The sequence below is a fragment of the Dysidea avara genome, chromosome 1 (assembly GCF_963678975.1).
Source record: "Dysidea avara chromosome 1, odDysAvar1.4, whole genome shotgun sequence".
Taxonomy (NCBI): Eukaryota; Metazoa; Porifera; class Demospongiae; order Dictyoceratida; family Dysideidae; genus Dysidea; species Dysidea avara.
The window spans coordinates 60,111,040-60,132,883 of NC_089272.1; the positions used below are offsets into that span (position 1 = coordinate 60,111,040).

Genomic DNA, 21,844 nt, shown 5'->3' on the forward strand with positions numbered 1-21,844 from the left:
CTCCAGCTCCTTTCTGTAATGGGCTTTTTGGAGTATACTTACCTTATGGTTATGCACCATTGTGCGATTAAGGAAGTGATGGTTTAGAGAAGCTTCCTTTTCTTTCATAAGTGTTCAGTATACATGTCAGTTGTAATTGTTGTGCTGTAAATATTCCATCCAATGATGATCATTGTGTGTGACATGTAGCTTTATTGGACATCAGCCGTCTTCATTTGATTTATTTGCTAATCTCTGGAACTTATAGCCAAGGCTGTTCTATCAATCCCAGAGTGACCCAGCGTATACACATACCCAGTACATACTGAAATGCACATACCAATAATTATGCAGATCGATACTTTGATAGGCACATTAAGTGACATGTAAACAAATCATATAGCTAAAGTGATGAATATAATAAAAAGGGTTCTTCAATCACAATTACCATAATGGTTATTTCACACAAAATACATATAGTTTTGTTACTACAGCTAGGAGTCCAGGGGTTAAGTCAAAAGGATGGCCCACTAGCTACATGTATGTTCATCACTGCATTGGTGCAAAGGTCAACCTCAACTTGATTCCAGTTCTTGCTTTCAATATTGTATGGAAATATGGGTCCACAATGTGGGATGTATCCACTTCTAGCACAAACCTACACATAACAATAAGATCTGTATATAAGCTCAAAGTGACACCGGTTTACGTATAATAAACTATGAACATTAAGAATGTGATATTAATATTTTACCTGTTCACAATGTGTGCAACTGTAACTTTCAGTTCTTGCATGGCAAAGCGCTGACCAATACAATTCCTAAACAATATAAAACACACAGTGAGAGCTAGTGCTTACACTGTACACATGCAAATGGATTATACATATGAATAATATTACGTACTATGTAGCATAGTTATAAAAATAGTGCTATGTGGTACAACACGTCAGTGTGACAGATAATACTAAGCACATTGCAATTATGATAGATAATTATTATTTTTGTCACACTCAGAGGTGTTCACCATTTCTCTTACTCACAAAATCAGTCAGCAAGTGTAAAGAAAAATCATTAAGATATTTATAATTCGATATAAATACATACATATGTACGTAAAGATTACATGAATGGAATTTTATTCCTTGATTCCCATTGTCTACCTGCATATATAGAACTTAGTTCCCACTTTGTTATACTTCACTGGTAGAAAATTGAACAAAGTTTCTGTTTTCTGGTGAGTTTTGCCACACGCTTCATACCAGAATGAAACAAGTACAGCAGTCGGTCGCCCTATAACACCCAGTTATATCTACATTCAACACAAAACTGTTATAATGGAGGGATTTCTAAACTCTCACTGCTTATTTGTAGTCCTGTTACACTTGTGGAAGTATAAAATATTTAGAACATGTATAAAACAAGTATTGTTCAGCAGGATGATGGAGTGTGCAATTATAGGCTTATACAAAATAAATTTAGTATAACTTCCCTCCTTCCTAGCTGATTGTTCTCGTAGTGCCAGAAATAACAGTTAGGCTTCAAAACACGGGGTTTCAGAATTTAGTAGCCAGAATGGCCCATGTTACTGTGCCTGAATGAAGCAAGGGTGCTACTACAAGGGTGCTACTACACATGTTCCTGTAATGACTCATCCTGAACTTGCTGACTGTGTTAAATCTATGCATTTAAGTAATGATGTGTGTTTGTAATTAGTGTATGTGTATCTAGTTTTGTTTTTGTATCGGTTTGTGCTGTACGTATGGGTTTTAACTCTGGTGAGGAAGAATGGTTCATATTGATTACCAAGAGGCAGTGGCATAGCTAAGATGGGTACTGGTAGGGCACAGGCCCAACCAATCAGTTCCAGTGCCCTACCAACTCAGGTACTCATCATATACGTAGCTAGCTATAGCTAAATTGTGTGATATACGAGGTGCAATATGAAGCCTCCTACAGCTACGTAACTAATAATTATGATGCGAACAAAAAATTTGTACAGCTAGTGTCCTACTAGAGATGAAAAATTTTAGCTGCAAAATGCCACCAAATTGAATCTCAGCATGTACAGTAAGTTTTCAAAAAATTTCTTGGTAGGCATATGCCCCAGACCCCCCTAGCTGCAGCATGCTTTGCATGCTGATTGATGCAGCTTGTACACATACAATGGTGCCCAGGCAATCCTTCTGGGCTAGCTACACCACTCCCAAGAGAATAATAATAAATCAATCAATCAATCTATAGGGTCTGCATGAGGGTTACTAAATACATAGAGCTCTGTGTTCCGATATCTAACTAGACTACAACTCAAATTGTACCTTGACAACTACTTGTAAACAAGAAATGTAATGTTAATTAGTAGAAACAAACCCTATAATTATACACAATCAGTACAACTGTTATATTCAATTTAAAACCCTGTTGTGTGTTGCCAGGTAAATGCACAATTGTTGTGTTTTATATTATCTCAGAGTGTATATATATGAGACCACGTTTTCAACTAATCAATTAAAACTTCAACTATCAGTATCAATACTCTTTGTAAACTAATACAGGTCTAATACATGTATACCATGTTGCCATACACTGTTACACTGTATGTACATACCTCGGTCCAGCAGAGAATGCTAAGAATGTAAAGGGATCCATTTTCTTGCTATTGTCAGTGCTAAACCTCATCGGATCAAATCTCTGAAGATATATATACGAGACAAAGTATGTAAATGGTACTCAATGTCCCTATATACTGACCTCTGGATCATTCCAGACTGATGGATCACGATGCATGGCATGGATACCTACACCCAACCATGTTCCTGTGTATATGGAAGACACAACAGTATGTATAGACTTACAGCAATATACATTCAAACTTACCCTTAGGAATTCTCTGTCCATTAGCTATGACATCCTCTGATGACAGCTTTGCCACATATGGCGCAATTGGGTACAGCCTCATTGTCTCTTTAACACACATTGTAATATAAGAGAGTTTGGACAAGTCTTCGCTAATAGCATACATATTATACACATAAATTAATAACTATGATGGCAATGAATAACATATAGCTCACCATGTAATGTCATCAGTGTCCCTTCCAGCTAACACCTCTCTGATCTCCTTCCTACACAACTCCTGGTGCTCCTTGTACATAGCCAGACAGTACAAGATCCAACCTATAGCTGGAATAAACACATGCCAATGACAGACATTTCAGATGACAAGGTGAGCACTGCATAATGAACATTTCGTAACTTTTGTAGCAATGGCCTCTCCTCTAATAGACACCAATAATGACCCAGTGACAGCACGACTTAATAGCTATGACAATTAACAACTGTCACACAATAGGTACAACGTTTGTGGAGACCACAAGACTAATTTATCTAATTACAACCACTACTACTTAGCATATACATATGTGTGCATGTGAATGTGTTTGTACTGATAATTATATCACAAGAGCATACAGATAAAATACAGGAGCTGATCCAGGGGTGGGGGGGGGGGGGGTAATCAAATCTAATCATACAGAATAGAAGGACCGCACATTTTCCTTGGATGTTATCAATATTTAGTGGAATGTCAAAGCTATGAATTGCCAAAGCTCCTAGCCACCCTTTTCTAAATAATCCTGGATCAGCGCCTGAAATAGTGTATTGCATAACAATTTTTGTGAAATCTAAATGTTGCACAGCGTGCGCTCTTAAACACCTTCCTGAAAGCACCAAGGAGAGTAGGACAGCAACACTGAGCATTAAGAAAATACATAATACCTGGAGAACAGTGCTTTACAATAAAGTTTATCGTGGTCACCAAAGTTTAAGTAATGATGGGGTTGTATAATTGAATACCTTTCTCACTAAGTTGACATTTCTCACATATTTTCTATAGTGACACAGCATACCTGATGCATTAGTGTCATGACCGGCAACCATGAAATTAACCGCTTCTTCTCTGATCTCTGTGTCAGTCAATCCCTCTCCATGCTCATCCTCAAATGTAAGTTTATATATAGTGCAAATACATGTACATGTTATACCCTTGTAGAAAGTAGAATGTCAAGAAAATCTTGATACTTTCTCTTTGGTTGTGATCCTGGTGAACTCTACAAATCATCACATCATGACATATTTAATAGAAGACATACAGTAGCTGTCACCTTCAACAGTTCATCCCTTCTCTGTAGTATCACATCTTCTGAATATTTATGAACAATTTTAGAATAGTTGAGGAATTTGCGACCATCAGCAGTTTTGAAGTATACCCAGTCGAAGATGAGGAGTGGATTACTGTATGTGACCAAGAATTAGAAAATTCCTACATTTGCGTTAATGGTGTACCAAATTATTGCAGTAATAATGCACTAATGAATAACTATACTTCTCAGTATAGGAATCAAACCAGAATATTACTTTTATGCTCTCAGCATAGATTTGCTATAAGCTACTAATTCATACAATTAAATAGCCTTTGTTCATAAATGTGACTGAGCCTGCGAAAACAGGGCATGTGGGCACAGATTTTTGCCTACTTTTTCAAACATCCATCACTCATAACACTCTATACCATCATGCTATGGAAATGCAATTTTCAGCTCTTAGTAAGCATTTAGTTGCTTTTATGATGCAATTGCAAGTTACAGATTTCAAATATTCTGTTCCAGTAGTGAGATATGATCTGTAGTGTGACAGGGTGCAGTTTGTGCCCACATGCCCTATTTTTGCAGGCCCGGTCACAAATACTATTAAGGAATGCATTTATAGTTATCAAAATTGAATTATAAAAAAAGCATGTATGTATGAAGTAACACAGAATTTATATAATTATGAAAACTGTACAACTGCTCAGAATTGACAACTTCTAAATGGTAATGGTAGATATCATGCTGTATGTGTCTCATGTCCAGTAGACATGAAGAAATACCTATATATACATACAGGATTTGTTGTACAGAGATAATAATTAAGTCATTTTGCAGTACATTAACACAAAGCCTTCATTCTATGCAAAAGTTTTTTCTCTTAGTACTTTCTGCTTAAGAGGTGGGGAAAACGTGCAGACACACAAATTTTTCATAATTATCATGGGAAAAAAGACACACACAGAAGGACATAATCCTGGAAATAATATCAACTGGTGAACACTACCACTCCAGGAAATTTCGTGACTGGTTACTCAACAATACCCAGAGTTTTTTTGTGATGCTAGAACCTAACTACTGTACATACAGTAGCATTATAGCCAAAATTATATACAAAGGAAGGCACATATACACCTGTACCTTAAGCAGTGAGAAGCACAATACCATGTGAAGCATGCCAATATAGGTGGTTGCTCTCTAAAGGTAATTTTGAATGTTCGCTATTGAAGTTGAATTTGACAGCAGCCAATCAATTTTAATGCTATTATAATAATGAACGTTTGACCGTAACTAGCTCTATTATGGTATCTCAATCTTGCGCTTGAACAGTTTTTGGAAACCTCACAAACCTTCCGCCAACCACCCTCCTGGAACTGCCCCTGAATCAAATACTACAAGCATATTCACAATACCATGTAGCAGGAAAAGTTTGGCAGGAGAAAACTTTGACAAATTCACCACAATAGGATAGTGGCAAGAAAAGGTTTGGCAAATTTGTTACTATATAGCTAATACTAGTTTGTATTGGATGAACACACTTTGGCAGATTTTAGTTTGGCAAAACACTGCCCGTTCACCAAATTTGCTTAACTTTCCTCCTGCCAAACTTTCCTGCAATACAGTAGTTATATATTACTTACTATAACCGTTTTACAAGAAGTTGTGCTAGTTCTTTGTTTGCCTCTAGAAATGGAGTCTTATCACTGTAAGAACTACAATGCAAATATTGCTAACAAACAAATATTAAGCTCACTTGTTCTCTAGACAGTTACTATTACTGGAGAATATACACCTCAACAACACATCCAGTGTATATGCCACTAAGTTATTAGTGATCTCTACTGACTCTCCTCTATCAGCATAATCACCCCATATCTCCTATTAGCAGATGCTATACACATGATGTATGCACAATATCTGACTGGGCCTGCAAAAATAACCTGAGGGCCATGTGGGAACAAACTACATGCTGTCACACAACAGGTAATTTCTCAGTATTGAAATAAAATAATTGCATTCAGTAACTTGTATCATATAGTCAATTAAACCCTGAATAAGGGTTCCAAATGCCATGACCATAGCATGATGGTATAAAAAAGTATAAGTTGTGGAAGTTTGAAAAAGTAAGCAAATTTTATGTGCCCACATGCCCTGTTTTAGCGGCCCAGTCACATATATAACACACCATCAACTTGTGGGATACTTCATTGTATATTGGTATGTATTGTTTGAGCATGTCAAAATGAAAAGCTGGAGTGATCATTTTACGGTGTCTCTTCCATTTTGCACCACTATTGACCACTAGACCTGCTCCTATCAATAAAAGAATAAAATGTATACTGGAAACTATTTACACAATAAACTGTAGGTTTTTATAGCCTTGATGCTTGAGTATTTACAGTATGTTGATAACAATATTTTTGCTAGAAATACACCACTGTAATTATTATATGAACCATGATATTTTAGTTTTCATTCCACAACAGTATTGCTACAGGATACTGGGTGTAACTAATCACTGGACTGGATTACTGGACTGGAACACTGTACTGGAACACTGGACTGGACTACTGGACTGACATATTTTTGGTTTTTACACATTCTGAGGTTGGTTTTATTGATTCCTGCTAGCCAAGGGCCTTCAGAAAACTTGCAGTCTGCTACTAAAATGATGAGTGTGAGGAGTGGAGTAAGCAAAAACTAACTTCTAGTGATTTCACTTCTATTTATTATGTTCTTCTACAGTACATATACCTATACTACTTATCAGTATGCTACAGGGAATATGCTAGTTATAGTTAACCAATTGGAGATAGTAGTAAGCTTGTACAATGCTAATAAATTTGGTCACATATTATAGTACGCCAACCAGCACATGTAAGAACTAATCATGATAGCAGAAAAAACTCTACAGTTGTGCAATGAGTTTGTATATTACATGTAGGAACAAATTTAGCTACAATTGATTATCTTAGGAAGGATAGGTTGTGTCCCAGGGGTCTGAGCTATTTAGTTCAAGGATACAGTGTAAGATAGGGAGCACAAATATAGTAAAATGATTTTTGGTTAGCTACTGCTAGGTATTACAATCTCCAAAACACAATACTAAGAAGTGTATAAATGCACATAACAAGTAGTGAGAAGTCAGGTTTTGCTTACTCCTGTAGCAGGCTGCAAGTTTTTTGAAGACCCTTGGCTAGCTAGACTCAATAAAACCAATCTCAGAATGTGTAAAAACCAAAAATATGTCAGTCCAGTAGTCCAGTCCAGTGTTCCAGTCCAGTAGTCCAGTCCAGTGATTAGTTACATCCCAGGATACTTTAATATTTCCTCTTTTACTAGGCCGTGCTTTAAATGTAAAACAACTGATTTTTAAAATCAAGGATTAAGTTGGCTGACTTTGAGCTAATCCCACATGCTAACCTCACAAACATGTTGGTTCCCATGGCTATTCTACAACCACATTACATACATCTGATTTCAATCTCTTGTTGGCAATGGAGCGGTCAACAGTTTACTTGACATGTCACTGTGTTATTACTTTCTAACTTAAAATGATTGGGGCTCTTTGTTCATGTAATTATATGTTTGCTCTAAGTGGCTGAGTTCGCAAAGTAATTCCATCAATTGCTAAGAAGTCATTTCTGTCAAGCTATGACAATTAAACATGCAAAATTTTATTTGTTGGAAATTGCAAATAACTTAACATGTACTATTCATTCAATAAACTCATAATTCATGCACTCTGAAAAGTGTTACACACAGCACACATTTGTATATAGTCACACTAAGAGAATGTTCTAGATCTATAAAGGGAATTTAAAAGTTGCTAAATAAGCATCAAGCTAGCATATATTTACAAGAAACTAATTTTATTAATACAGTGAATACTTAAAGATTACTGTCTCTATATAGTTTAGTCTACAATACCACAACTTACCTGTCCATATTTTCAAAAATGAATATGTTCGTGGTTTTGGTGCCTCTAAGTATACGTATATAAATTATTATTATTGCAATGTATATGAAGTACAGATGGCAGCTATACCTCCTGACTGATGCAAGAGTGTTCTCATAATATTAATATCAGCTGTAAACACAAAAGGTATTAATGGTCCAATCCAGTACACACACAAGTTAGGATATGTCTTATGATTTTCTGCCATGTACAGCAACGACTTCCAAGAATTATCAAGCTGTAAGTGTATAATATAGGCACAGTACACACATGTATCCAGGTAATCCTATATACAAGTGTAAGGAAATCAGATATTTTACAAGTCAGTATAAACAAAAAGTGTGGGTTAGATTACTACCTGATTTCAATCCCTCTTTTATAATAATACATAACAGTAATTCATCACCAAAGTAGGGATTAATATCTTTCACCACCTATATATAGAATGTTAATTGTAAGTGGTTGTACTGGTACTGAGAAGGGAATCAGTAAGTATCAACATAAAGGGGATGGAGTAATGGGTTGTTGGGTGCTGTGATAGAACTCCCACAGCAGGCAGAGTGAAACAATTTTGGATCATGTGAACAGCCATTTGAAGGAGCCATCTAAGTCACCATGAAAGGAAAAGCGAGTTTAGGGAGTTGGGGAAAATCAACAAGCTGCTATAAGTTAGCACTGTGACACTGCAGAATGCTGATACTGCAGCACTAGACTACAACTACAGCACTATTATATATTTTTATAGACTCAGCAAAGAAGGTCAAACCAGACTTGTACAGCTTCCCTGAACAATACCAGAGACAGGTAGGTAACCCATGGGAGGTCTAAGTCTACCCAAAGTGTCAAATCATGAGTAGGCAAGTAGAATCCATAAACACGTGAATTTAATTACCCTATAGCCTAGGAAATCCGTGATCACTGTACTCTGTAGCTAACTGAGCAAGGAGGGATTCCACTGCAGACTTGACAGACTGAGAGGTCACCCTTACTATACTAGGAGGTTGACAGACATTTATACCTTTTCCAGCACTGTTCCTTCAAACACACACGCAAAGTCCAGTATCACAGCACAGTGCATGATTGGTTACATAGTGAAAGATAGCTATCATTATGCATAACATGCAGGCAAACTTCGATACAGGTTTGGGTTAGGGTTAGCTTTACGTAGCTTTGGTTTCTTCTTCATCTTTGTTACTTTAATAGAGGTTACTTCAGTCTCACGTTTATAAGATAAAAAGGAGGCCAGGATAGCTGGTAGCGCCATTGTATACAGTGGTAATGAGATGAGTGAGAGGTGCAAGTTCAAGTCCACAAGCTGCATGATTGCACTGTTGTAGGGTTAATTCTCTGGTTTTTTGACTTATGATGCATATTAGCTATACTAGTTTGTTTATCTCTTGTTTCACTACTTTTATAGCTTGAAATCCTACTTCATTTTTAAATTTATAATTTTTAATATACTAGTTTGTTTAGTTATTTTGTTAAAGCATACAGCTAGCTATAAACATGTGACTGTTTTATTAGGGTGACTGCTGTATTAGAGTATCTCTAGTCAGCCTGCGAAGATGTGCTTGCCCCAAAAAGGAGTGTGGTCATCGTGGTTTCAATCGATTATTAGACTAGAGTATCTCGAATCAGCCTACCAACTTGAGGGTGTGTTTTTTTTTAAAAGAAAGAAGAACCGGCCCTAGTTGGCACTCCCATCCACCACACTCTACTCTACGCTAAGATGTTCTATAAAATGGGTTTAGCCTATTCCTACACCTACAGAGCTACTGAAACAGAAACTACAGAACACAGAATAGAAAAAAGGAAATGGGGCTTAAATTGCCCCAAGACGCCCCTCCCCAGTGCAAGGTCAACTGATGCTGGAACATGACTCTTAAAGGGATGACCAGAGGAGGAGCGAGAACCCCTTATGCACATGATGGCAGAGTGCAATAAGGAGAAGCCAAGACGACAGCGAAGCCAGCTCATCACCCTACAGTAGGGTGGTTTCCACTTACAAGATAGGAGGAGGGCCAGGCGCTTGTAAGCCACAGTGGTGGAGGCACCCATGCCTCCAGAAGTTGGAAAAACAAGAGGACTAAAATTACCATGTTCCACCTCTCGCACTCTCTCCTCATATACTGACGGCGCTTCGAAGTTTCATGCTGGCGATAGGGATTACAACGGTTTGAAGGGTGGGGTCTATTCTACGGAACGGAACGGAACGGAACGGAATGATGGACTAAACTACGGAACGGAATGCTTTCTCAAATTGAAGCTTGCAGCTTACCATTGCTGTACAAGTTATCGGTGGCACTTCCAGCTGGTAAACAAACGTACCCCAAGAAAGATAAAACGAACTTAAGGATCGATTGTGGGTTCTTGCTGTTTATCTTCGGATGTATCAAGTAGGGAACTTAATGCATGACTTGTTTTTGCTAATATTTGAGTTGTTTTTGCTAATATTTGAGTTGTTTTTGCTTACTTTGACTTTACAATGTACAATCTGGGGCTCAGCCTTTCTAATAGGCATAAATCTGGCAGTATGTAGCTACACTACAAAGGAAACAAGTATGGTGACAAGCTGAATCAACTCTGTCAGGCTAAACAGAATCTAAAGGAATTTTGTGCAGTGTGTGAAGAGTGTAGAGAATTAACTAACTCTTATTGTAATGATGTAATGTATGATGTAATGCGCATGTGCATGATGGCTTTAATTAGAGTAATGATTCTTGTATCCGTGCGTGGTTGGGGAATCTGAGTTAGGAAGCTCTAGGAGCGAACCGTATCACACTCGACTCGTCATTTCTGGTGCTGTGAAGGAAATCTCGTCCACTTTGAACCTTTAGAACCCCAGGCTCAAACGCTGTGGTACCGTGGCATACTAGATCGTCTACTAACGGTACCCGGAGAGGCAAGCACCCTAGTCACTCGAACATTTGTTTGCTGTTTGTGTTTCCTTAGTGGACTGTACATCGATGGAGGAATTAACTCGTCTCCAGACCTCGCGGCGAGCTTATCGCTCCCACGTGACAAGAATTTTTAACAAGATTGAGGACACTCTAACGCACGAGATTGATGAACTGGCCATCACGTATCTTAGAACCGCTGTCACCCAGCTTGAGAAGAAATTGGATCAAATTGTGAAGATAGACCAAGAGATTTGTGGCCTTATAGAAGATGCCAACACTCTAGAAGACACAATCATGGATTCAGAAGAGCTACAAGACACAATAGCTGAGAAGATCAACGAGTTGAATAAACGTATAGAACTGCTCTCCCAGCCATCTTCAAAGAAATCAGGTGATGATCATACAGTTACAATTCCGGAGACAGATAACAATAGTGATACGACATCAGGTGACTGTAGAGAGACTGTAGCTACTGAGACAAGCATTGAGAACATTGAGAATGTGAGTACCACTAATAGTGTATCAGTGTCAAGTAGCACATCCCATACACCTACATATACTGTTAGTGCAGTCTCTACCACTACTACTACTGCGATAACTAATACCTCTACTGCTATGTCAACAGTTCCATTACTCACACCTACCATTTTTAGTACTTCAACCTTGTCATTTCAGCTGGTCCCATCTTACTCAATTTCAGCTGCGAATCCATCTGTGAGTTACATACATAGTTTGGGACCCCCTCCATTGATACCAAGAGTGACAAATCCAAGTCAGTACGGATCTCTTCCAATTACCATGGATCATCCCTTATTGTTACCATCATTATCAACCCTGAACCTCAGTACTAGTACCTCACCGAGTCTTGCAAGGGTACCCACAATAGAACCGAGAGCTAACCCATCATTAACAGAGGTCATGCCCACCACTAGTAGTAATGTAACAGGTCGTACTCACTCTCAACAGTTCACCGCAAGCAGATTACCAAAACTGACCCTACCAACATTTTCTGGTAATCCCCTACATTGGCTAACCTTTTGGGATTCCTTCCAAGCAGCTATTCATCTGAATCCCAATCTCAGTGCAGTACAGAAGTTTAACTACTTAAAGGCTCAGGTTGATGGGGATGCAGCAAAGACAATAGAAGGGTTCCCCCTTAGTGATCAAAACTACTTGCATGCAGTCACTATTCTCCAGGACCGCTTTGGTCAAACACATAAGCTAGTGGCAGCCCACATGCAGGCTTTATTAGAAGTAGCAAGTCCATCTAATACACTTACTAGCCTGCGCACATTTCATGATGTCATCAACAGCCATTCCCGTGGTCTATCCCCACTTGGAAAATCAGAAGACACCTATGGTGATCTATTAGTGCCCATTATTCTCAACAAGCTACCTAAAGAAACTAGACAGAATCTAGCAAGAGACACTACCACCCCGGAGTTGACATTTTCACAGCTTATGGCAGCTATTCTTAAAGAAATTAGAATCCTAGAAACTAGTAACAGTACTTCATACAAATCCTATTCTACAGCCGCCTTTGTGGTCGGTTCCAAACCACCACGTACTAACAAGAGTCAAGATAAGGGACCACAAACATGTGTGTATTGTAAGGGGACCCATGCTACCAATCAGTGTACCACTGTAGTAGACTATCAAAGACGACTAGAAGTAGTCAGACAAAACCACCTCTGTTTTAACTGTCTTGCGAGACACAAGGTCTCACAGTGTACCTCCAAGTCAGATACCTCAAGGAGGCAATATTGTGTGAACATCAATGATTCATTAACAGAATAGTGGACTACATAATGTCAGATATCTTAGCCTGAGTAGTGAGTTGAATCCAGGATGGGGTCTATTTTACAGAATGGAATGCTTTCTGAATCAAAACTTACAGCTTGTCTAGCCGCTATCATTGCTGAAGTTGCATTCATCAGTGGAACTTCCAGGAAATGGAATAGGATAATAATAAAATATTAATAGCTGTTTCATGCAGTGCATTGACTATTTCCTGATATATCAAGCAGGTCTCTTCAATTCATTTATTGCATGACCAAGGCAAGTTTTGTTACTACAATACAGTAGCTGATTGGATGTCAGTTGCTTCTGGTGATCTTGACAAGATAAATAGTTTAGAAGACCACTCAATTTCTTCAGTTTCAGAGCATAATATCCACAGAGAAATTAACTAGAAAGTTACTGGTGACAGGAAAAGTCTAGGTGATCATGACTTTATTCAGTCTAATAAACAGAATATATGATTGATTGAGTGAGTGAGGTATCACTAGCAGAATGTTCAGACAACCAGCGATGAGATGCATGCATGGATTCATGGAATTTTTGTTACAGTTGGAGACATTAAATATCCAAAAGCAAACTGACTGTATAATATTAATTTACTTGCTTTATATTTTCTCAATTTTGAGCCTGTATACAAATAATTAAATTTTTCTCAGTCCTAGAATAAGATGGGAGAGAAAATTTATCTTTGTTTACCTATACTGTACAACTTCAAAGGAAATGAAGAATAAAACTAGTAAAACCACAACAAGGTGAATTACAGATTTAAATACTAAATATGAATTAGAGCCTTTAGATAATTATTGTTCCAAAGCAAAATTGTAGATGGAAAAAACAAGGACTGGTGAGATCTTGGTTACTTAATGACAGCGGTTGGAGATTAAAAGGGTGGTAACTTCTTGTTCTTGAATATGTTGCAAAGTGGAGGTACAAATCAAAATGGGATATCAATTTCATTATGAAAAATTTGTATACTTAAATAATCTAGCATTACTGTATTCATTTGTCCTCCACTTAAATATGCTACAACAGTGTCGGTACATTGGCAGTCTACCTTGAAATCTCAACTCTAGAGTAGGTCTAACACAGAGCAGCCCACACTGTAACAAATACAATCCCACTATAATTTCATGGACCATGCAGCTGGACTGGGAATCACTTGAAAATAGATGAACAAATTTAACCTGTTTTGAAGTGAAGCATGTGAAATGTTACACTTAAGAAATCCTAGGATTCTTAGGTGGTATGTAATTAATGTGAGTGTTCCATTTCCGGTCTGACTAGATACATTGAAATTACACACACATCTTGGTCCAAATCACATTTGCCTGGTGGCTATGGGCATGGTTTCACATGCATAGCTAGGCTTATAATTGAGATTTGGTTGATCTTGGAGTTTTGGCATTTGGCCTGATTCAAGGCTAGCAGTCAGACACATCCTTGAATTTGTGCAACAGAAAAAATCAGTTCACTATTGAATACAGCATTAGTCCACTGCACCGGCTGTTAATAACTCCATGCATACAATTCAGTGATTTTTGCAGAATATAGCCCCTTTGCGATCTGCCAAAATATTTGCTCCTCTCACACTGCACAAAATTCTTCAAGTTTTAATTCAGCTGGCTCTTTCCTGTTACCAGTGTCTTCCTGCTTGCTTTATTTGTACACTGACATATGACTTGAAAAGTCGGCCCAGACTGTTTTCTAAAGTCAAAATGAGCAAACCAGCTCACATAGAGTGCCCTCCTTGGTATATCCGTAGATGAACCAAGGATGAACATCACTGATACAGCTCATCCCACAATTAATACTTCGTTACTAATGACAACCAACAAGAACCCACAATCGATCCTTTAATTCTTTTTATCTTATGTTTAATCACCCACTGGAGGTGCCACTGATAACTCGTAAGGGCAGTTTCAGCAATGGTAAGTTGCAAGTTTCAATTTGAGGAAGCGTTCCGTTCCGTAGTTTAGTCCATCATTCCGTTCCGTTCCGTTCCGTTCCGTTCCGTAGAATAGTCCCCACCGTTTGAAGGGGCACAAGGGTTAAATATTCTAACATCAAAAAAAGTAGGTTCAAACCGAGAACCCCAGAATCCAGAAGCCTTGATGTCCAAGCGAGCACCGACATCTTGGTTAGCTGTACGTATAGGGAGAGAGATTCACCACTCAAGGGCTGAAGGGGAGGTTCAGTAGATACATCATGACAAACCTCTGACATTAATTCTGCAGTCAAATCTCGGATGTCATTGTGGCGGATGGTAGGGAAGGCTCCGTTCGGACAGCTGAGAGCATGTTCAATGTTGTTGGATCTGCCACAGACACAGCTGACAGGAAGATTCTTAGGAGACCAACCATAACGGAGAGCTAACGCATCACAAAAGTCACCTTTGTGGAGAGCAAATCCATGACATTCCAAAGGCAAAGTGGAAAGCCAGGAGGATGCACCCTTCTCACCAGCAAGTTTCAGGGACAGTTGGAGATTGTTGGACAAAGTTGAGAAAAATTCTGAAAATCTTTGAGAGAGATTCTGACGTTTGATGGATAGAGCTTCTTGTTTAGAGCACGCTGTTGTTGTAGGATGGAGGAATCAAAGCAAGAAAGCTGATTTAAGATGGCAGATGCTAGGGGGGATGTAACGGATGTGGAAAACTGATAGCTGTCTTGGGAAGATTTACAAGGGTCAAATACACCAAGGCCCCCTTGACGGATTGGCAAAGCAAACATAGCCCGTTCAGAGTCATTAGGGGCATGGAGACATAACTTCGGCAGCAAGTGCAGACGAATAGCCTCCTCAAGGGGAGCGAGGGGGGGCTATTCGAGGGTGTGTGGTCACAAATACAGCTAGCGTAAAAGGGGCGTGTTCATCGTGGTCTCGATCGATAGATCGATAATACGTAGAATTAAGAATGGGCGTGACCTTATTACCTATTGTGGAGTACTGGTACCTCCGTAAAGTCGGGGGCTGTACAGTAGCGTAGTCTAAGCGCCTTAAATAATTTTGTGGCGTCTATTATGCCTAAAGAATGTGTTGAAATGGAAAATTAATGCCTCCGTATGGTTTATTATTATTATTATTGCTGAGCAGTCAGCCCTGCTGGTGTACTCAGATTTACCCAAATACATGCAACATAATTACAATAATGATTGTAGTCCAGTTCTAAAAATGTCAGCATCTACAACTTCAATAAGATCTACTGGTAAGGAGTTCCAATCATTAACTGTTCTTGAAAAATAACTATTATGGTTTCGTTGGATGAAGAAAAAGACAAGCAGCCTGATTAAAGATAAAAGAAAAGACAAGGCGCACAGGGCGCACACTCGTCGGAACCCCAAAAGGCACATCCCACCTGTGATTTTGTTGTGGCGTAAAATGGTGACCGCGCGTGCGCTGCTTCGTTTGGGCTCTAGGCTTGCGACTGTAGTGAGTGAGTGAGTGAGTTGTCACGGAAATACTGGTCCGGGTAAAATCAGTCCGGCCGGACCGATTTTGGGTACCAAAACTGATCTGGCCAGACTGAATTTGGTTGACCAAGTTTAGTCGGGCCGGACCATTTTTGGCAACCAAAATTGGTTGGCCACATGCACCCCTGACCACTCGGACCAATTTTGGTTGGTCCGTGGGTGGACCATTGTGTGGACAGGTCGGTCCACGCTAAATTGTTTGTGACGGATCACTGCAGCCGACTTAGTCTGGAAACTATATTACGAATAGCGTATAGCTTCGTTTCCCTAGCTGATTTACGAAAAATGTATGAGTAGCTAACTAGAAACTAAATTCCATGTCACAACTATAAATATGCAGCGATGAACACAGTCGCAAAATTAATACTTTTCGGTTTAATTTAAAGCAGTGTGGGATGATAAAAGTTCTGCATTCTTCTTTTCCACGTCAATAGCTAGCTATGCGAGTGGGAAGTAGAGGTTTTTTTATTTTTTTTTATTATTATTAGCACTTTACAGTGACCAGCACTGAAGGTCTGACAGCAACATGTGCTGCAGCCTTAGGATTACCTAACCTAATTTCAGGGACTTAGACCTAATGACTTCACTTACTGACTGAAAAGGTGTAACAGAAAAGGGGCCAAAGTAAGGAAAAAAATCCCTCCAGCCCCAGGATTCGAACTGCAGGTCACCCAATGTCTAGTCAGGGCCACACTCAGTCTTCCTCCAGGAGGGATGGAGATTCTTCCTTAAACCTAAAGTATTTATTATTAGCACTTTACAGTGACCAGCACTGAAGGTCTGACAGCAACATGTGCTGCAGCCTTAGGATTACCTAACCGCAGCCTTAGGATTACCTTTTCTTCCATAGCTACATCAACTCAAATGCATGGTGAATACTGAGTTGACTCATGGTGTTCAATGTTGTATGCAAAAACACAGGTATCAAGATATTCTTCCCAAGTATGTTTTTATATGCTCAATAAACTTCACAAGCATCATCAGCTCTGCAGTGTCTTTCATCCAGCCTGTTAGCGTTGATCATGACAAACAACTATAGCAATTAACATGATGGAAATCACCAGCCTATGCTGGATTACTTATACTTGAGGATGGTATAGATATATATAAAAGCTATCATTAAAACATGCATGTCTTATCTTCAACCAGGGGCGGATCCAGACTTATAGAAAGGGGGGTCAAAAATGAACTGAGGCACTACATTGTCTCTGGTTTGATAAGGTGAGAACAAAAAAAAAAAAAAAGGTCACAGCCAGCTGACAATAGCTGCCCACCTCACCAACCACGCATTTATAGCTGATAAAGTACATAAAAATCCTTAAATAGCTCACTACACACTGTTCTAATACTGTGACTGCTTTATTAGAGTGACTGCTCTATTAGAGTATCTCGATCTTGGTATACTAAAAATTTTTGGAGGGGGGGTCAAGAGACCCCTTTGACCTCCCTCTGTATTCGCCCCTGTCTTCAACTTCTGCATATAGCTCAGAATTTAATTTGTTGTTAAACTGACCCTTGGCCAGTTTTTTTTAATTAATCTAGGAATACCCATGCATGCATTGTCATAAACAGCTACACATATCATCTCCTATACTGGTATGTGCACAGGTGAAAATTAGTAATTTTTTTAAGTTGGTTAAGTAGTGAAAAGCATACAGGAAATATTATAGCTATAACTTTTAAGGAAATGTTTATTCCTGTGGGGACATGTGATCAGTAGGAGATGATAGTTTACATTTAGTTATTTAATAGAGCAAGCCTAAGCTATTATCTCCTACATATCACATACAAAAGAGAGGAATGTGCAGTATGTACACATGCAGGTGTTATACAGGTGTATTGTTCTAACCATTAATGTTAACTCATGATCAGACATTATATGTGCACAAGGGCATAGTACACATGTTACTGTGCATGCACTTTACCGTACAAGCCAAACAATAAAAGTGTCAGCTCTTCCCTGATGTATAGACATTCAGGACTCTCAACTTACAATCTGCATGGACTAGGCTAGGTAGCCACCCACCTTCATTTATTTCTGGATCAGTGCTTGTTGATGAATGTTATAGGTGACTTCTCTATTAGAGTATCTCGATCTTAAGCAACTCCAATGCAACTAGCTGATCCCATGCAGTGATCCGTACCCTTGTTGGTAACCTTTAGCACAAATCCATGCATGCAGTGATAGTGCCTGCAATGCTCAGTATTCGAGATTGATAAATGAGAATAGCTATAGCTAAGTCGGCTGCAGTGATCCCACTGATCCGTCACAAACAACTAATAGCTAGCTGCATGCGTTAATGGTCCACCCGGATCGATTTTGGTCGACCAATATTGGTCTGAGTGGTCAGGGGTGCATGTGGCCAACTAAATTTGGGCCGGACCAATTTTGGTCAGGTCGGACCAATTTTGGATGCTAAAAATGGTCCGGGCGGACTAAATTTGGTCGACTGAAAATGGTCCGGCTGGACCAATTTTTGACCCGGACCAAAATATTCGTTACAGAGCGAGCGAGTGGGTGAGTGAGACGGAATTTCGAGTTTTGACGATATAAAAAAAAATTCTATATCCATGCAGCCGCCAGTAAGTGTTTTCTTGTTTTTAAGGGTGCTCGCGACTATTTGAAGCCATACAACATGCAATTTTTGTATTGTTGCTTATACTCACATAATGTATAAAATGAATCCATATGCTACTTACGTTGGAAGTGCTTCTCTTTCTCTTCAACACAAACCAAACAGAATTCTTCTAGCCTATACCATTTTATAACTATGCGTAGTTCTTTATGAAGCGCTTAAATCGAAACTAGTTCTCCATTTTTCACAGTAGCGCACTGGAAACCACTGCACGTTGAACAAACTTCAGCTTATAACTCACAACTCTATGTTTAGTATTAGTACACAGTGTACATAGAACTTAAGTTAGTACTAAAAGTGTGCTACACCATTCAAAACCTCATGTTCTCGGTGCCGTAACTCATGAAGCCATAACGCTACGGACAAAATCTAAACATAGACCTCTGGAGAATTTATCAGCGAATCTCCCTACAAAATTTGAAGCCTTCACGGCTATCACTCAAAAACTAGTTTTATTTTTAGTAAACATGTGCAAAGATTGCGTGCGCCCAACATTATTGATACAATAACCACATGCACAAATTCCTATTGACCGCAATCACCAATTTTTCAAAATAACATGTCATAAACGCTGTTCTAAACACAAAAAGCTCTGTTTTCTCTTCTTCACACACAGGAACAGCTTCTTGCTCCGCCTGGAGTCTCCAAGTCGCTCTTGGATAGGTTACGCTAGGCACGCCATCATCAGCAGCTTGTAACGCCTTGTGATTCCAGCTGGTAACATTGTCCCCTACATAAGCAGCTTACAATTACAATACTAACTACCAGCATACCCTGTCACTCGAAAAAACAAGGCACGAACCGGTGGCGGATCCAGGATGGGGCATTTGGGGCAAATGCCCCCCCCCCTTCACGAAATTGCATACAAGATCGAGATACTCTAATAGAGCAGTCAATTACTCTAATAAAGTAGTCACAATGTTCATGAGGCAGTGTAGCTTACCTATGAAGCTATAAATAGGATTTTATTTTACGTAACAGACGTGATATAGTTGGTAAGGATAACTAGCTATTATTGTTGCGACCTTTTTTTTTTTTGGTCTTCAACTGGTTTTCAGTAAGTTTTTTTGGTCTTCAACTGTTTTTGAGAAAGGTGCCCCCCCTCTTTCCAAACTCTGGATCCGCCCCTGCGAACGCATGTTGCCTACAAGTGAAAAGTGCGTTCACACTTGTTGCCTTAAATAACACTTACTTTTAGATTAATTCATGTTAGTGTAACTGTTGATCCATCAGACAATCATTTGCTAACACTTCAGTGACGATTCTGAAGCGAAAAAACATGCTATTCTTCCTCGTGTTCTCTGGCGCAAAACATGTCCGCTTAACACGGATACTACAAGTATGCGTAGTAATGCCAATTATGATGCAATAGCCGCATGTGGTTTCTGGGCTGGCACTTAAACGGCTTCAAATATCAGCGAGCACCCTTAACGCTACACTTGATGTTAGATGGACTATTATTCCGTATAGGTGATTTTCGTCGCGTAAGAAGTTACTAAGCTGGATTTTTAAAAGCGGTATTTTTGGCGGTGCGCGTTACTTTTGATGCAAACCCTACTTAAACAGTAGCTACTACCGTACTGTTTGATACTAAGGTTTGCACAATTATAATTTATATGTTGGGTTTCTGCAGTTCCATGCAGTGATGGACAATAGAATCAACGGCACAATGGAACACATCTTTAGTATTGACTCCCTGTTAGCCAATGCTAGGTCTTCCAAGAAGCCCATTATTATGTCTTTTCTGGACCTGAAAAATGCTTTTGGTTCAGTTTGCCATCAGTACCTTTTCGATATTCTACAATACTTGGAGCTACCATCTGCTTTTATTTCATATATTATCAGTTGCTATTCTCATCTCTGTGCCTATGTTTCCACAGCTGATTGGAACACAACAATATTCCATATTAATAGGGGAGTGTTCCAGGGAGATCCACTGTCTCCCCTTTTGTTTAACCTAGCTATCAATCCATTGTTTGTTTTCCTTTCAAAGTCAGAACATTGTGGGTACTCTGCTTTGTTATTTGCTCCCCATTCAACTGATTTACCTCCGCCTGGTGTACCTATTTATGTTTTTTGGTCTGATTCTTCTACAGACTCTCCTGCTGGTTGGTACAGAGCTAATGTCACCTCCTATCATTGTGATGGTTCCTGTAGTTTACATTATGACAATGGTGATATAGAGCCGTCAGTGGATTTACATGCTGTTGAGTGCTGCTTTGCTGGTCATTACCGTAAGAACTTTCGAGTCGATAAACCAATTAACACCCAACCTTCAGCTTCTGTTAGGGCAGCTTTTGCTGAACCAAAGATTTGTTCCTCCAAAGTTCACAAAGCAAAAGGTTTTACTGATGATTTGACTGTCATTTCTAGTAAAGTTGACTCACATCAAAAAACTCTTACTTTATTAGTTCTGAAAGTCATACTGGTCATTTTCAATTAATGCCTACTTCTGGAGTTTAGTCTTTGGTTTCATATTTAGAGTATTCAACATGTAAAGCTGGTAAGTTTTAGATGCATGCAATAAGCTTTTATCACGTAATTTCAATGCTGTGATCTAATCACTAGCAGTAATTATATTTAGCCTTAACAGGCAATACTTACATCAAGAGCATTTCCTGACAACCATCTTCTAGGTGGAGAAGACAATGAGTAAAGATATCTGATATCTTTACACCAAGTGATCCATGAACCAATCATTTGAACAATAGCAGTGACATGTGACAGAAGGAATAGTATTAGAATAACAGTGAAACCAAACTGAAGTGAAGTTGCTATATCCATTGATCTTCGCTACGTACTCCCTACAACTTTGTGCTCCAGATATAAGTATAACTGTAAATAATTTAGTACTCACAATAGATCAATTAGACCATAACTAATCCAAATGAACTAGCGTACAAACGATTTATAGGCTAACTACGACAACACAAAGCTAGCTAGTCAGTGTGGTTGCACTT

At 38.9% G+C, this 21,844-nt stretch overlaps 2 protein-coding genes across 4 annotated transcripts; one reads left to right on the plus strand and one right to left on the minus strand.

Annotated features, from left to right (window-relative positions):
- Positions 1-359: 359 nt before the first annotated feature.
- LOC136238985 (cytochrome P450 4F6-like) lies at positions 360-21,798 on the minus strand. Of its 3 annotated transcripts, XM_066029722.1 has the most exons (16): positions 21,742-21,794; positions 21,489-21,694; positions 8,172-8,319; positions 8,064-8,108; positions 6,309-6,436; positions 5,877-6,001; positions 5,764-5,826; positions 4,142-4,271; positions 4,022-4,087; positions 3,887-3,974; positions 3,053-3,161; positions 2,856-2,986; positions 2,730-2,794; positions 2,587-2,669; positions 734-799; positions 360-637 (listed from the first exon to the last, which is right to left on the minus strand). In XM_066029722.1, exons 2-16 carry the CDS (start codon positions 21,666-21,668, stop codon positions 529-531), a joined length of 1,536 nt encoding a protein of 511 aa, XP_065885794.1. In that variant the 5' UTR covers positions 21,669-21,694; positions 21,742-21,794; the 3' UTR covers positions 360-528. The 3 variants fall into 3 exon arrangements, with proteins under 3 accessions (XP_065885794.1, XP_065885787.1, XP_065885802.1); XM_066029715.1 differs by having other exon boundaries at positions 21,489-21,798; XM_066029730.1 differs by lacking the exons at positions 21,489-21,694; positions 21,742-21,794 and adding an exon at positions 20,077-20,314.
- On the plus strand, positions 10,728-13,521 carry LOC136238956 (serine-rich adhesin for platelets-like). The gene is made up of 2 exons (XM_066029679.1): positions 10,728-11,372; positions 11,430-13,521. Exons 1-2 carry the CDS (start codon positions 11,048-11,050, stop codon positions 12,776-12,778), a joined length of 1,674 nt encoding a protein of 557 aa, XP_065885751.1. The 5' UTR covers positions 10,728-11,047; the 3' UTR covers positions 12,779-13,521.
- Positions 21,799-21,844: the final 46 nt, after the last annotated feature.

Coding starts and splice junctions, on each gene's coding strand:
- LOC136238985 (XM_066029715.1), bottom strand. CDS start 21,668: ATGGATATAGCAACTTCACTTCAGTTTGGTTTCACTGTTATTCTAATA. Junction 8,320..21,488: donor TGTCAGGAAATGCTCTTGAT/GTAAGTATTGCC, acceptor ATACACTTACAG/CTTGATAATTCTTGGAAGTC. Junction 5,827..5,876: donor AGTAACTGTCTAGAGAACAA/GTGAGCTTAATA, acceptor TAGTTCTTACAG/TGATAAGACTCCATTTCTAG.
- LOC136238956 (XM_066029679.1), top strand. CDS start 11,048: ATGGAGGAATTAACTCGTCTCCAGACCTCGCGGCGAGCTTATCGCTCC. Junction 11,373..11,429: donor GCCATCTTCAAAGAAATCAG/GTGATGATCATA, acceptor ATACGACATCAG/GTGACTGTAGAGAGACTGTA.